Raw genomic sequence first — 15,683 nt, forward strand, 5'->3', positions numbered from 1 at the left:
GTTATGACTAATAAAACCTAATTAATTATTATTTCAACGTTTACCTTTTTTCCATCAACTTTTCTTGTCCTAAAACTATTTTTATTATCGTCTTACCATGAGTATATTTGGTATATTTATCCCATTCTGAAATATCCATGTCTCATCTAAATACACACATTGAAATAATAAGTCTTCCTTCATTTTATTGTATGCTTTTAAAAATTGTATTCTTTTAAAAGCTGGCGTTTTATTATTGGCGCATATTGGCTCCTTTTAATTTTAAAACAAAGAATAATTCGAGTTTGGCGCATGCGTATATCCAGCTTTATTTACTTATTTTTTAAACGACTTCGAAAAAGGAGGAGCTTCTATGTTTGGCTGTATATTTTTTCTTATCATGATCATTAAGTTTACTATCGAATATATTAAGCAGGTAAATAGTTTCAGGAGATAAATAAAATTGGTAAAATTTTGGAAATAACACATTTTATTTAAACAATATTGAATATTTCTTCCTTCTATTTTTATAAAAACACCATATTTAAATTAATTTATATATTTTAACAATTAACAAGAACTCCAAGAACCATATAAATAAACATTGCCATTTCTGCTTTTGTTAACAAAATTAATTATTTCAAAGTATCACTGTACGTTGTTCTTACATCTTAGTAAAATGCTATCTAATTTCCTCTTCTCTGATTCTCTGAATTACACATTCTTCGACTTTTACTTTCAAAAAATTCTAGCTACTTCTTAGCTATAAAATAATATCTAAATCAATACTAAAATATATTATGTTTAAAATAAATGTATAATTATTACCAGTTACTACAGTTTTTGCTACTAGTCTTGATGGACAAACCTCATTAATGACTTGACCAAATCCAACACAACAAGAATTATTTTCTTCTCTGTTCTTGGTATCATTAAATGTTGGTTAATATGTTCCAGGTGGTTGAAAATGATGTGTTATAAATGGCAGCTAAAATTCCCATTATAACTAAAGTTGATGTTGTTTGGATTTTATAACATTTAAAAATGTAACCTTACATTCTGCACTTACCCTTGTTCTTCCATATTTTAAAACCAATGTATCTTAGACCACCAAAATAACACAACAATTTAATTATTATTACTATAGATTTATTAATGTAACACAAAATCTAAATATTCTAGATTTTTTTGTGTTTTCACTAGTACCGATTGACTGGAGAAAAATGTACCGCCATTAGAAAAGGAAAACAATATAGTTTCATATTCAATATAGTTTATTCTTTTCTATGCTTCATGCGCTATATTCGGGGATGTTGTGAAGCAGTGTATCCTGTATATTACGAGCTGCTAAAGCCGAATGAAACTGCTATTGCAGATGTCCGCCGATGTCAATTGAACAAATTGAATCGACCTATTGTTTAAGGGATGAACAGACGGCCATACATTACAAGAACTGTGATACAGTGTTACACCCAGCATCCCCAATAGACATAATTCCTTCTGATTACGATTTGTTCAGATCAATTCAGCATTCAGCATTTCCTGCCACATGATTTTAAAATGCTAAAGAAATGCGAAAAGGGATCTGTGATTGGATCGCTGGCAAATAAGTTTTTCTCAATAAATGCCTTTTTGAAATGGAAAAATGATCCGAAAAACACGCAAACACCTAATATTTATTGTTATTTTTTCTCATTAAAATCACCATTACAATTATTTCATCCCCACTACAAAAATAATAGTGCAAAAAATCGAATGCAAATGCAAAAAAGTGACTGCCGATAGATGGCACTGATAAGGATTAATTAACGACCCGTAGTATATAATTCAATTGTTCTACTAATTTTGAATCGAAACGGAAAGCTAATATTTATATTGCGTTCAGTTAACTCGAACCCATTTTCATATGGTTCTTTTCCTTGAGCCATAAAAAATCATAATCAAGGTGGCCGCGCGGCAATTAAGAGGAGAACAATCGCCGATCGTCCCGTATTGTAATTAAGCCGACGCACGTTTTATATAACGAGAAAAAAGTGACGTTTGGGACGGGTACGCCCGGCGATCGGCGGTACCGGTGGCGGCGGCTTCGTGCTTCCTGATCGGACGAAACCAAACGAAGATCGGCTTCCTTGCCCGAGAAAAAAATCTAATTTTTATTTATAACGAGGTACCTTGAGAAATAATTAGGAAAATTTCGTTTTTTGTCTTATCCTCACATTTCCGGATATATTCACACTGATTCATATTACAGTGCGGGAAGATTGAAGATAAGATTAAGATAGAATTTATAAAAAAACCAATGAGGAAGACTTGCGTAAACAGAGTATGCGGTTAGATTAATCAATGTCCTTTGGTATGCAACCATGAATACAGAATATATTTATTACTAGTTATGACATCAAAGTTTATCAAATATTTAATAAATTTAATAAATAAATTTCCAGCAACATGGCGATATTATATCGAAAGAACTATGTTAGTTTGGCAGCGTTAGTTCCTATAATCCGTCTTCTGCTTTTTTAAAGTTATGAAAGTAGATGCTAGGGATGCGGAAAAAATATCAAGATATCGATATATTTTTTGTAAAATATCGATTTTCTTATACTTGTTGCAAAGAATATATCGATATTTTTTTCTCCGACATATCGATATTTTTTTAATATCGACAAAAATATTTCGATATTTTTTTTGGTGGCCAACAACCTTACTAGGTACGGTAGAACTTCCTTGGGCTTGCTGTAGTTAATTCACTTTTCATCGCCAGTTGCAATACACTATAGAAAACTTATTTATTTGTCTTTTTTTGCTTGTAAATATTTTATCAACTGCTAAATTTTCTAAAAATTCTTTGAAAGTTTGAGCTGTTTTTTTTATGTAGAGAAATATTAAAATCATCGGATTTAATACTTGGGTTAGATTGTTTAACAGTTTTTTACACTGATAAATACAGAAAGCAATCCAGAAAGGTTCGGGGATAGCAAACCAGCTCTCTTCTCTGGTTTGCCCTTCTAGCAGGCTTTCCATCTCCATTAAATGCTTACTGTCCGTACTCCTCTGCAGATCTTATCTCTACCTCAAGTTTGTTACACCCAACCTGGTGAAACGGCAGGAGGATTAAAAAATGTCCATGGTTTGTCAGAAATAATTAAATTTACAGTGAAACTGACACTCCAGAAATCAAGCACTTCATATCTCAATCCTTCCACAAACAACAACTCAGCTTAAGTTTTTTTGAAAACACTGTTGTTTGCGAGCTGGTGGACAGAGTGCTTAACGCCGCGTCACCGCTATTGTCCCCTTTTCCAGGCTGAAATGACCAGGCTCATTCATTGTGGCAGTCACATCTTTTACCCCCATACGACAGTATCCAGTCGTATGTTAACCCTAGTTCGCGAATCTATAGTTAGTTTCACTATCTGTTTTTTCGCCGGGTCCTCCTGGCCAATAACCGCGATCAAGTATAGGTCGTGCACTCCACCGCCTGGTTGCAGGCCAGACCAAAAAAAATTGTTTTACTCCAATCATTGATCAATATACATGCAATGATGAATAATGTTGTTAAAATAAAACATCAACTGTTTTTGATCGAATATAATACTAAAGGGAAAACATTTTTACAAACTAGAAAAATAAAAAATATGTTATATATTTAAACTTTTATTTTCATCAATTTTACTTATACATTATAACAATAGTGTTCCTAACATACTAATTATTACAGACATAAATATCGAATGGCTCACTCTGGTACTTGAGTTTGGTTCCGTCGTTTTCAGCCATTGGGAAATCGTGTCTTGGACTTCTTTCTTGGCTGCCGTTATTTCCTCTGAATCGTTTACAGTAGTTGCGTAAAAACCTGCGCAATGAGACGCTCCTGCAAATGACATTTAATATTTTTAACATAACTGAGCTGATTGGTCGTATTTCAATCAATCAATCTATCATTCAATGTTTCCAACACATTATAAATTGTTTGTCACATTTCACATTATCACAACATTTCTCTCCAAGTTATTAACATTTCTCGTTAAGTCTATTAACAACTACATGACATGATAATATATAATTATTACAGAGAAAGGATCAATGACGAGTTAGAAAAATTAACAAAATAATCCTAGTTCGAAACTAAAGTAGATTTGTGAACGGATACTGTCGTGCTGAAAAATAAGTTTGTGGTATTCTTCTAGAGTATTCTTTCTATATACAGTAAGTCACATTCTTCTGATCTCATTAGATTCTGTTCTATTTTTATCACCAGTGATAATTTGATGCTGCAAGTTTATGTTTTATCATCGGCATTTACCATTATCGAAAGGCTAGACCCAATATTTCAGATTACTTAAAATGTTTAATATGAGTCTTCATAAAGTAGTTCCTCCATTTATAATATATAACTCTGAACTTTCAGTTAGCTGCCTGTTTGCATCGCTGTTTTACATTAAAGCATCACCTCGAAAACTAGACTATTTTCATCCACAAAATACGATGACTTCCAGTAAAAGAAAAATTATTTCTAAATACTGGAGTTAATACAAAATAAATCGTTGCTATTCAGACTTCTTCAGGCATTTTACGATGGTTCCATTAGCTGTGTGCAAATGTTCGATAAGGAGATGTCGTGTCTCCACTTCTCTTCAAAATAGTAGTAGATGTAGTTATATGAATATTTTCTTAAAGCATACATTCGTTATGACAAAAAAAAGCTCTGTTATCGATCTGATATTGAGGCCTCTAGCATTGTTCTTAATATAGTTTGCATTGCAGTGTTATGTGGCTTGAGAATTAATGAAGAAAAGACCGTAGTATTAACAACTGACGGATCGTCTTCCATTATACATATTAACGGGATCCAGTTAGAGAAAGTGTAGAAGTTCAAGTATTAGGGATCAGTAATACAGGCCATCAGTGATAAAAGATGGTACGTGTGGACGAAGGGATATATTACAATCAAGACTACAATCTGCCTCTTTCGAACGCTCATCTTGCCAATCACCAAGCAAATTTTAAATGTTTCTCTCCGAAATCGTAACAGGTCGGGTAAAAGTCCCGCTACCATTTTGATTGCGCGCCCTTTTTGTTTATGTGACCTTTAGCTCAGTTTCGCTTTAACCATTGTGTTGCGTAAACGTCCAAATTTTATTATGGATAAATATACGCCACAAGAACGAGCATAAATAGTGACAATATTTATTGTATATAATCGTTCCATTATTGCCACTCAGCGGAAATTGCGTCAAAAATAACTTAATCCTCCAGTGCCTAACAAAACCAGAATTTATCGTTTACATGCGAATTTTCGATAGTACCGTACGATGGCAGACAGGCGTCGTTCTGGAAGACAACGGACGTCTCGTAACGCTGAAAAAAATGTGGCTCTGTTGCGCGATAGTGTTGCAGAATCTCTAGAAACATCAATTCGGAGACGTGGTTCCAAGTTACACATTTCTGCACGCAGTTTAAGGCGAGTTTTGAAAACCGATTCTAAGATGTTCCCGTACAAAATTCATTTAGTACAAAAATTGCTACCAAGAGATCCTGATCAACGAGTTGAGTACTGTAATGCAATCTTAAATCAGTCTGGTGAAATTTTTCGTCTAAATTGATAATGAGCCCATTTTCTTCTCAACGGTCACGCCAATAAACAGAACAGTCGGTTTTGGGGAACACAAAATCCTCAACTAATTCATGAAACATCATTGCATCAACTAAAAACAACTCTATAGTATGGTATTCATGCTGGAAGCATCATTGGTCTTTAGTTTTTTGAAAATGACCAAGGTTGCAGTTACTGTTACTGCTGAACAGTACCAAGACGTAATTCGAAATTTTCTTGTGCCTAAAATGGAAGAGGATAGGACATGTGGTTTCAGCAAAATGAAGCCACAGCACACCCAGGTCGTTCAACAATTCAATTATTGAATGACGTTATAGCCATATATCCGAATTTAACAGCACCAAACTTTTTTATGCGGTTTTTTAAAATCAAAAGTTTATGTGAATAAGTCTCAAACGATTCAACATCTTTAAAAACAATATTCGTCACGAAATTGAAGAAATTCAGTCCCAGATGTTGCAGGATGTCATGAAAAAAGCCTTAAAAAGTGCCGAAAGTTGCATAGCGAATCGCGGTCACTCTTTAGCCGATATAATATTTTAATCACAGCGAAAAAAAAGTTTAAAGACCAAATAAACTTTTTATGAAAACCGCACTACTGATCTTTTTTTTGAGCAAAGTTGCAGGCAATCAAAATAGTTGCGGTTATTTTGCCTCACGTTGTATTAGAAATGAAGTAATTTGTTTAAGATGCGACAATCTGCAGTGCGAAGTTGAGGAACAAATTTGGAGACGCAGATTCCAAGCTATATAAACAGCGAATAAAAAGTGAATCAGTTCACACTCACATACTTCTGTAACGAAACCGACCTAGTGAATGGAAGATATAGCGAACAGCTCCAGAAAATACATGGACCAAGAATGGTAACCGTGAAGAGACTTAGTTAGAGAATGTAGAAGAATATTAGAAGTCCTCCAGCTTTAACAGCAACGTATTGGCTGAGAAGCAGGCAATATCCTCAAGCGCCGGCTATAGATTCATGATGGTGATGATGTTATTGACTTTTTAACGAAATAAAATATGCTAAAACGAATGATTACCTCGTAAAACTCTATTCCAACAAGTTATACCATAATAAAAATGACAACAACAACGATAAGTTTATTCTGACTAACCTTTTATAACAATAGCCTTAGATCCAGTTTCACCGCTGGTCTCCAGTTTCCCAAGAACATGCCACGGATCCACATCCCCATTGACGTAGATGACGTTCTCGACTTTAACGCTCTTCCCCTGGTACCTGGAGTTGGTTTCGGCAATACCTATCGACACGTTCAATGAGTTGCTTATCGACGCTTACGACAACTAATACCCACCTGCTTCTATGAAGCTTCTATTGAAATTCTGACCGAACAGATCCTGGCAAATGTTGACGAAGAAGTCGACGTCGAATTTTGTTCCGAAGACTGAGCTGTTTTGGCTCGAGGTTTGGAAGAATCCGAACTCGGTGCAAGTTTGATAAACCCATTGGCGTTCTGTAAAAGTACCAGGATGATTATATATTTGTTTAAAGTTATTTAACATATTTTATCAGTCTTTAGTTCATAAAAAATAGGTTCTAGAACTGCAATGAACATCGCTATTATCCTATTACTTAATCTAATTTAATTTAATCATAATATTTTGGTTATGTTATTAGGGGAGGTAAAATGTTAATGGTGAAACGGCGAATTTTTTTAGTTCTCCTGTTGAATAGATTATACTTTTAAAACTTATTAAAGAATGGAAAGTTATTACATTATATAATTTTCGAGAAATTATTTATCAAAGTATTGGCCATTTGATTCTTGGAACATTTTGCCCCTCTTTCAGGCAATTTATCGATACCAACCCAAAAAAATCGTTTGTCCTTTGAGCAAAACTATTCATCGAGCCATTTTCTAACTTGTTTGAAATTGGCGAAGGGCTCCTCTGCAAGCGCGTTTTCCATTGATGTGAAAAGTTGATAATCGGATGGGTTAAGATCTGAAGAAAACGGCGGGTGCGATAGTTACCCATCCACGATTTAAAATAGCTTTGCCGTGTCTTCAGTGGCCCATTGTGGACATTTTCGATCAATGCATGGTTTAAATTTCGTTTGTCAATTCAAATCATTTGTTTTCGGTAGCGGTCACTATCAACTCTTTCACCAGGTTTCAACAGATCGTAATACACCACGTCACTCTGGTCCTACGAAGCACAGAGTCGATGGACCGGCTTGGCCAGGTGATCACCATGATTTTGTGAACTTAGGATTTTTAAAATATATCCACTTTTCATCACCCGTCACTATTCGATGCCGAAATGACTTCCGATCATATGAATGATATGAAATTTGAAGCAACATTTCGCAGACGATTTTCTGCTTCCTATTTGCCTGTCATTCAATTGATGTCTCACCCATCTTCCCATCTTTTGGATTTTCCCCATTGCTCGTAATCGGTCGCTATTCATTTCTTGGACCACTTTAACGCTTCTGCCAAATTTGAGTTTGGGTTGGGTCTTCATCCCACTTCTAAATCATTTAACTAAAAATCAACAATTGGAGTATGTCGGAGAGCATTACCAGTTCCTAAAAGTTCTTCGTCGAGTTGGCGACGGCTTTCCACAAATCAAACAAAAAAATAATGCTTTTTTTAAAGACAATTGAACAACTGAATAGTACCAACTGTAAAATCGTTATTTTTAACAGTTAGGTTATGTTGTACATATTGATACGTAATATTTTCATTAATATATATCGCTGATCAAAGTACATAAAGTAATACTTAACACCAGTAGTTATTATAAGCAAATAAATAAGACAAAATATTGTCATAATATCGATATAATTACCATATTTAGCTGGATCGCTGGTGATATTTGAGAGCCTTAAAATAGATTTGTCATATTTATAGTCTAAGCACTCTTCGTCACTCAACATTAATGTGTTAACGGCACTCAATCTGTCCATGGGAGTACCTAAAATTTTCAAATAATCAGTTACAGTGTTTTGTATTACAAAATTTTGAGATTTCACAGAATATTTATTTACTCTTTGTCACATGTGCCACATGTGTTTGCGCAATGTTATACAGCATAGTTATATAGAAAAAAAGCAAGTCAAATAATTACACAACCGTCTTATTAGCCTAATTATACTCCATTGGTTTCTTGCTATTCCCTAAACTCAAAAAATTGTTTCTGGTTTCTGAATGGATGCCGGATTCCTTAGTCAGAATCAGTTAAATACCTTGGAATCCATCTTGACGGTAGATTAAATTGGAAACATCACGTTAGACAAAAATCAAAACACATTAAAACCAAAATAAAACAACCATACTGGTTAGTCGAAAGATACTCTCAACTTGATCTAAAATCAAAGAGGTTGATCTATAATACAATTTTAAAGTCAATTTGGACGTATGGGGTGCAAATATGGGGTTGCACTAAAAATTCAAATCAACTAGTCATAGAACGCTGTCAAAAAACAAGGTTCTTCAATTAATTACCAATGCCCATCGCTACGTAACCAACGAAGAACTACACGATGACAGCGCGCAGAATGTCAGAAGATTGAAGCGAATTGACTGAACCCCATACGAACTTATATAAGGTGTATACCTTTAGTTTAAACTATAGCTATGAGTTGTTATAAATTTATAATTGAGGAACACATATTGATGTATTTCCTCGCACTCGTCTTGCTTGTGAATTAATCCAATTACATAGAAAAAGTAGTAATAAGTTAGTTGTAAATTAAGGTTGTACTAAGCGTATCTAATAAAGTCTATAGTTTAAGATTGTTATAAATATCGACATAGAGGATTATTTTGTTAAAATTTTAATGACACAAATATCCTTGTCCATCTTTCGGAAGTTCCGCAGTGATAACATTTATCTTCTTTAGAGGTGATCCAAGCATCGACTAAATGTTTAAACTCATTCACCAAGAAAGATAACTATGATATTAAGAGACCATTATTGTATGAGAACGCTTTGTGGATATTTAAAAGTATTCTTCATTCTCCTCGGTCAACAAAGTCCGGTTTTATGAAAGCACTAGTAAAAAACGTATACAGAGGAAAAGGAGACCTGGATATAATTTAAACAAATTATGATTAACTTTTGGGCAATGTGAATTTCCTTAATTTATCGTAACTACAGAAATATTCAGAACTGATGATTGTTTTGATGAGCCCCAAATTTCATCTCCTGCACAATCATCTTAACCTTTTTAAATATTTTTCAGATAACAATAAAATGATATAACAAATCATATAACATAAACGTATAAGATTTACGTTAATTTGTTAATATGATCTTTAATATGTCTAAACCTAGTATTAATGTTCGTTGAGTCAAAATTACAGCAATATTTGTATGAATGCCTAATAACCAAAACGCCCCGAAATATTGATAAATATCCTCTAAAGATTATTCCCATAAAATTGCTATATGAATTTTTAATTATAATTATTTGTAGACTAATACTTTCCACCAATCATACTTGAATTGAAATTAGATCTTACCTAGCGATTCGTTAACTAAAATATCACAGACTTTATTGATGTTTACATCCTTCAGATTTGGATGGTTGTTGTACTGGGCTACGGTAGCGAAGGTTTTGTCGGTCAGAATTTCGAAAAAGTTCGATATGTCATTGGCGACTCCATCGCTAGTCTCGATAGTTTCGCAGAGCTTGAACGAGGTGTCAATGTACTCATAGAGCTCTATGTCTTCCAGACAGCTGGTGGTGATTTCGTCCAGTTCGCCATAAGCTGATTTTATGGTATTTGTGCACTCACTGTTGTATTGCGTCAAGTCATTCTCAACAATTTGCAGGTACTCTAATTAAAAAAATACTATTATAAACATATAGTGATTGAAATTAAAATATATTTTGGGGAGCAGATATTTTATTTTGATATCACCATTAGAATTCATTCTCTTGATCTATGAGGGCGTGGAAAAAGTAATCTCGATTTTTCCTGATAGATGGCCTTAAAATCACGCATCTCTTGTATTACTTCAATGATGCAATTTAATAGCACATTTGAAAGCTAACACCCCATTAAACATTCTAGATATAGAGATCTTTGTGAAGAGACAGGGCAGATTTAGTAACGTGTTAATTTTGAAAATTCAAAAAGCCGAGATTCTAATGGCAAAACTGATTATTATTAAGTAAGGTGTACCTTTAAAATCAAGAACTGCCTCCAAAGGTCCACTGTATGACACTGCCCCATAGATCACCTTGGGATAAGTATATTTCAACCAGACCGCCAGAGATCCGGAATAAGAACCGCCATATACGATCCATTTAGTGTCACTAGCTAAGGAATAATTTGCGTTTATATAACTGACAAAGTTCTCCGCATCCGCCAACGCCTGACGACTCGACAAATATCTCAGATTTTCAGTACTTAAATCCCTAAAATACGAAATTCAGATTATTTGGTTACTCTATTAAGTTATTAAGAAAGAAAGAAATGATAAAAAGTTATTAAGAAAGAAAGAAATGATAAAAACTATCACTAAATAAAATGGCGAATGCGCTAATTCGACTAAATGGCGAATGCGCTTGCATAAATTGACGAAGGCGACGGCTCCAAAATTTATGGCAAATATATTTTACTTTTCAAAATTGTGTAATGGAATGGAAAAACTTACGACGCGGGTTGGCTTTCACCGTAGTAACGATGTTCTAGGCAGAATATTAGACCAGAATGCTTTTCCGCGGTCAATGTCCATGATCCTTTAAGCGGACAATCATCACCAAGAGCACTTTCTCCCCCAAGTACCAAGTACACGATTTTCGATGATTTGTTACCGTATTTATCAAAGGCAAAGTATCTCTGAAATACAACAAAAATAAGGAATTATAAAATGGTAAATGCAATTTGTATTATTGTGAAATAATCTCAGGACAAATCTTATCAATGAGCAAATTTTATAAATCTTCTCGGTTTAATCAAATAATCTCAGAAATTTCGTCGAACTACGTTTCAATTAATTGATATATTATCGTTTTTTTTAACGTATATTGATTATCCTGATAAGAAAATTAAAGTGTTATTATTGTTTTAAGTTCTGAATAATCGAATTTGTAATTAAAAAAATGTTTACCAATCGTTGAGACATTTTATAATGATTATTAGAATCGATATCAATGTAGTTGTAAATCCACTAGATATTCTTATACCGTACATAAATATATAAAGGCGTAAAAATAGATTTTCGCATTTTTGCGTAAATATGTTTTATCTTCTTTCGCACTTTTTGGGTCTCGAAGCCATGTGCCAAATACTACATTGCTCTGAGCATGGGTAATCGATAGGCGCTATGTTTGTTGAACGGTGCGGTAGACCTATTAAAATTGCAGCAGTGTGTCTTTAACAACTCTTGAAACACGTATTCGAACGTTTTCATGCAAGAACATGACTACGTCTGTTGTCATTACATTTTTTGTTTTTTTTGCAGCAATACGTCATCAACTCATTCAATTGACATCCGTAGACATCTGCAGTAACAGTTTCATTGAATTGGTCAATCGATTTTTTCTCTCGTATTTTTTAATTAATTTTTTGGCTTAACTGGACTATAGTATAAAATACTATATATAATAAAAAATAGAGTAATATGGAACTTGGTATTTATATTTCAGACAAATAAATGCCTTACTGCATAATACTTTTAATGCTTTTGTTTTCTGCTTAATACTTTTGTTTGTTTTGTAGGAACATGTTTGAATAAGTGATATAACATTCAAGATAAGAATTATGGCCTTGTTTTAATAATTATTAAAAACTATACTAAGGGACTTTGAAAGTAAGGTATATAATTATTTTGGGATCCTTTATGAATAATTATTTAAGTCCTGTTCAATCAAAGATTTTCCGATCATATTATAGAGTTTTTTTTATTTATCTCACAATATAACGATCTAAGATAGATAGTTATTTATAAAAGAGTATATAAATAATATAATATATTTATAATTATAAACGTATAATGCTTGAATAGTGCTCTAATGAAGTGCTCTTGGAAGATAAATTATCAGAGAGACTTGTCTTGAGAAAAGAAGCTGAGGTTCACTTATAAAATGTATAACTGTTATGATTCATGTCGGATTTCGATTCTCCAGGTTTAAAATTTAGTTACGTTAGGTACTCTTTCTTGTATAGATTGAAAAATATAATAGCAAATATATTTACAGAACAGTTGGAAGAAAGACTCTATCCAAGCCAAGGGATATCCAATCTACTATCTATCTATCTATCGATTTCAACAATTGTCCTTAGAAGATTGCAATAAGCTGTTGAAAGAAATTAAGCATCATTGTAATTTGATAAAAACACCAAGCTATGACCTTGTAGCCAAAGAGATACTTTAAAGATTGTAAAGAAATAACTCTTAAATTTAAAATTTTTTTATTTCTTGCTAATTTTATACCACCCTATTTCATTATTGCCCACTATGGCTAAATTCTTTGAAAAACTCCTTGTTAATACTTCCTTGTTAATAATGAAGGAATATACTTATGATATATATTATGATAGTATATTGCGTCCAGTATCTTCTTTATATCAGTGATATCCCCACATATGATATGATATGGTAATATTAGCAGTAGAAGAGATTGCAGAGAGCTTAGCCCGAAAACACCAATCTGATCTTGATAAATTTTCTATCTGGACTAGAAAAGAATCAAATTACATAAATCAAAAATAATTAAGAGGATCATGCCGCAATATATCTTCATTAACGGTATGTAAATTCAATATGTCAACACAGCAAAATATCTTGGCACGACCTTGAATGCCAAACTCTGATAGAAGGAACATAAAAAAGTAACACGAAAAATATCTAGTCCAGGAAAATGTACAGAAAAACTAATAAAAAGGAGTTATCAATACGTGTAAGCCAATACAAGACCAGTATGGAGCGATGGAATTCAGCTGTGGGGCTCCGCCAATGACTCCAATATCCAAGTGATTCAGAGGTTTCAAAATAAAGAGCTCAAGCGTATTGTGAAAGCGTATTGCAATATTTACATTTAAATATGCATATTATCATTAAACATCTCAAACAGAAACAAGTCATGTGATCTTTTTAATATATGAAGACTGATTAAATGGAAAATATAATACTTAGCTGTAGCTATTTATTAGTAGATTAAGGCATAGAAAAGTTAATTATCTGTTATATACTACGTTGATTTTCTTTAATTATCAATAAAAAGTAATACTAAAAAGCTATTGGTTTTGGTCGAATTAGTGGAAGAATCTTAAAAGAACTCTCATGCCATGCTAAAACTTAATTACTTTCTTAGCACTTGGAAAGTGGCTCAAATCATTATGATTCTTATACCTGGGAAAAAATCAGAAGTTGTCTCCTCTTATCATCCTATAAGCCTGTTATCTAAACTTTTCGAAAAACTATACATTAAAAGATTCAAAATAATTGCAGAGGAGAGAAGAAGTCGAATAGTGGTTGAAAACGTGGCGTATCAAAGCAAATGAGACAAAATCTACCCATGTGATATTCACCCTTTGTAGAAGAACATGTCCCTCAGTAAAATTGAATAATCATGAACTTCCACAAGCGTGAAACAATTTTGATCGACGTTTGACCTGGAAGAAGATATAGTAACAAAACTTAAACAGCTTGGGCTTAAACTAAACCATATTTGCTGAAAGGGCGTAAATTTAAATTATCATTAGATAACAAGGTTTAACTTGTTTTGCTAACAAGTCAATACGTAGGCCCATTTGGATCTATGGTATTGAACTGTGGGGTACTACTAGCAAATCTAACATAGCTATCCTCCAGTCCTCCAGAGTCCTCCAGTCGATACGTTACCATATTACGTGTCCAACAAACTGTAATATCAAACTGGGATATCACAAACTGTGTAATATCCCCTTAGAACCCATAAAGAGTGTGATTCGAAGTGTTAGTGCGAAGTATTTGGAAATATTATTGGTGCATCCCAATGCTCTCGCCAACAGTTAAATGTGCGCGATGATAGTGAAGTGCGTAGGCTCAAACGCAAACTACCATATAAACTGATTAATAGACACATAGAGTAAGATTTAATAAACTCCAGAATAAGTTAGAGTAGTCTTTAGAGTAAATTAGAATAGTATCTAGAATAGGATTTAGATTATAAATTATACAGCAATAAGCTACATGTCAGGATGGTTATATTATTTAACTGAAACCATAGAATAATAGTTATTTCCCACGGGCAGATTGTTGGCCTCCTAAGAGATTAATAAAAAATAATAAAAATTAACGTTGCATACCTGCTTCCATGTACTAGACTCACCGCCGAAGTGATCTAATTTTTGTTCCATCCACAACGTGGATACCCCATTCGTTGACGCATCTCGATTGGAAAACAATCCGTATTTATGACCCTTCAACCCCCAATAACCGAAAACCTCCTCGACATTCACCGCTATCAATAGCGAGAGAACCAGCGTTATCCACCAGCCTTGCAATGCCATCTTTTCAACTAGTACTATTCAAATGACGTTCGACAGAGATATCTACATTTTAGTCGTTAATATATTATCAGTTTTAATTACCTTATCGCTCATTCGAGGCATTTTAATAGTTCGTTTTTTATAATGAAATAATCCATTTAAGCTGCATCAATAAAATGTAATTCGGGCTTGAAAAATAATTAATATAAATTTCTATACATTTTCGATGTATTTATTTAGTTATTGTTAATATAAATTTATTCGGTCTATTTATATAGCATATCAATTATCATTTAATCTCATTGTTATTATTTTTTAATTAAATAAAAGGATAATGAATTCATTTTGAGGGGTGTGAACTTTTTTTTTAATTTTTAACATGATATCTTGTATAATACATCGACTGAAAGGTCCCGGCGAAACCAAGAAAAAGCATTTTTTTCTGTGCAAAATTGGCTTTATTAATCAACGTAATCTCCATCAAGAGCCACACAAACATTCCAGCGTCGCTCTCATTTTTCATTACCACTTTTGTAGAATGATTTATCTTTTACCTCGAAATAGGCATATCACCAATAACAGTCCACTCAGATGACGATCGTTATGATTCCATTTGGTCCAAGTGATGGATCCA

The 15,683-nt window shown here is 33.3% G+C and overlaps 1 protein-coding gene across 1 annotated transcript; it reads right to left on the minus strand.

Moving 5' to 3' along the window:
* Window positions 1-3,620: 3,620 nt before the first annotated feature.
* Window positions 3,621-15,102, minus strand: LOC143203983 (putative serine protease K12H4.7). Its single transcript, XM_076416370.1, has 8 exons — window positions 14,867-15,102; window positions 11,229-11,413; window positions 10,754-10,989; window positions 10,088-10,405; window positions 8,412-8,537; window positions 6,914-7,072; window positions 6,713-6,859; window positions 3,621-3,853 (listed from the first exon to the last, which is right to left on the minus strand). The coding sequence occupies exons 1-8, from the start codon at window positions 15,068-15,070 to the stop codon at window positions 3,663-3,665; spliced, it is 1,566 nt and encodes a 521-aa protein (XP_076272485.1). The 5' UTR covers window positions 15,071-15,102; the 3' UTR covers window positions 3,621-3,662.
* Window positions 15,103-15,683: the final 581 nt, after the last annotated feature.

Source organism: Rhynchophorus ferrugineus, unplaced genomic scaffold, assembly GCF_030347505.1.
Source record: "Rhynchophorus ferrugineus isolate W39M unplaced genomic scaffold, kcgeb_rfMv2 rfM10, whole genome shotgun sequence".
Classification (NCBI taxonomy): Eukaryota; Metazoa; Arthropoda; class Insecta; order Coleoptera; family Curculionidae; genus Rhynchophorus; species Rhynchophorus ferrugineus.

Bases quoted from the DNA above. Each gene is read 5' to 3' on its own strand.
- LOC143203983 (XM_076416370.1), bottom strand. From the start codon at position 15,070: ATGGCATTGCAAGGCTGGTGGATAACGCTGGTTCTCTCGCTATTGATA. The intron at 6,860-6,913 runs GTGGGTATTAGT...ACGTGTCGATAG, and splicing joins TAGAAGCTTCATAGAAGCAG to GTATTGCCGAAACCAACTCC. The intron at 3,854-6,712 runs GTTAGTCAGAAT...TGTCATTTGCAG, and splicing joins TAAGGCTATTGTTATAAAAG to GAGCGTCTCATTGCGCAGGT.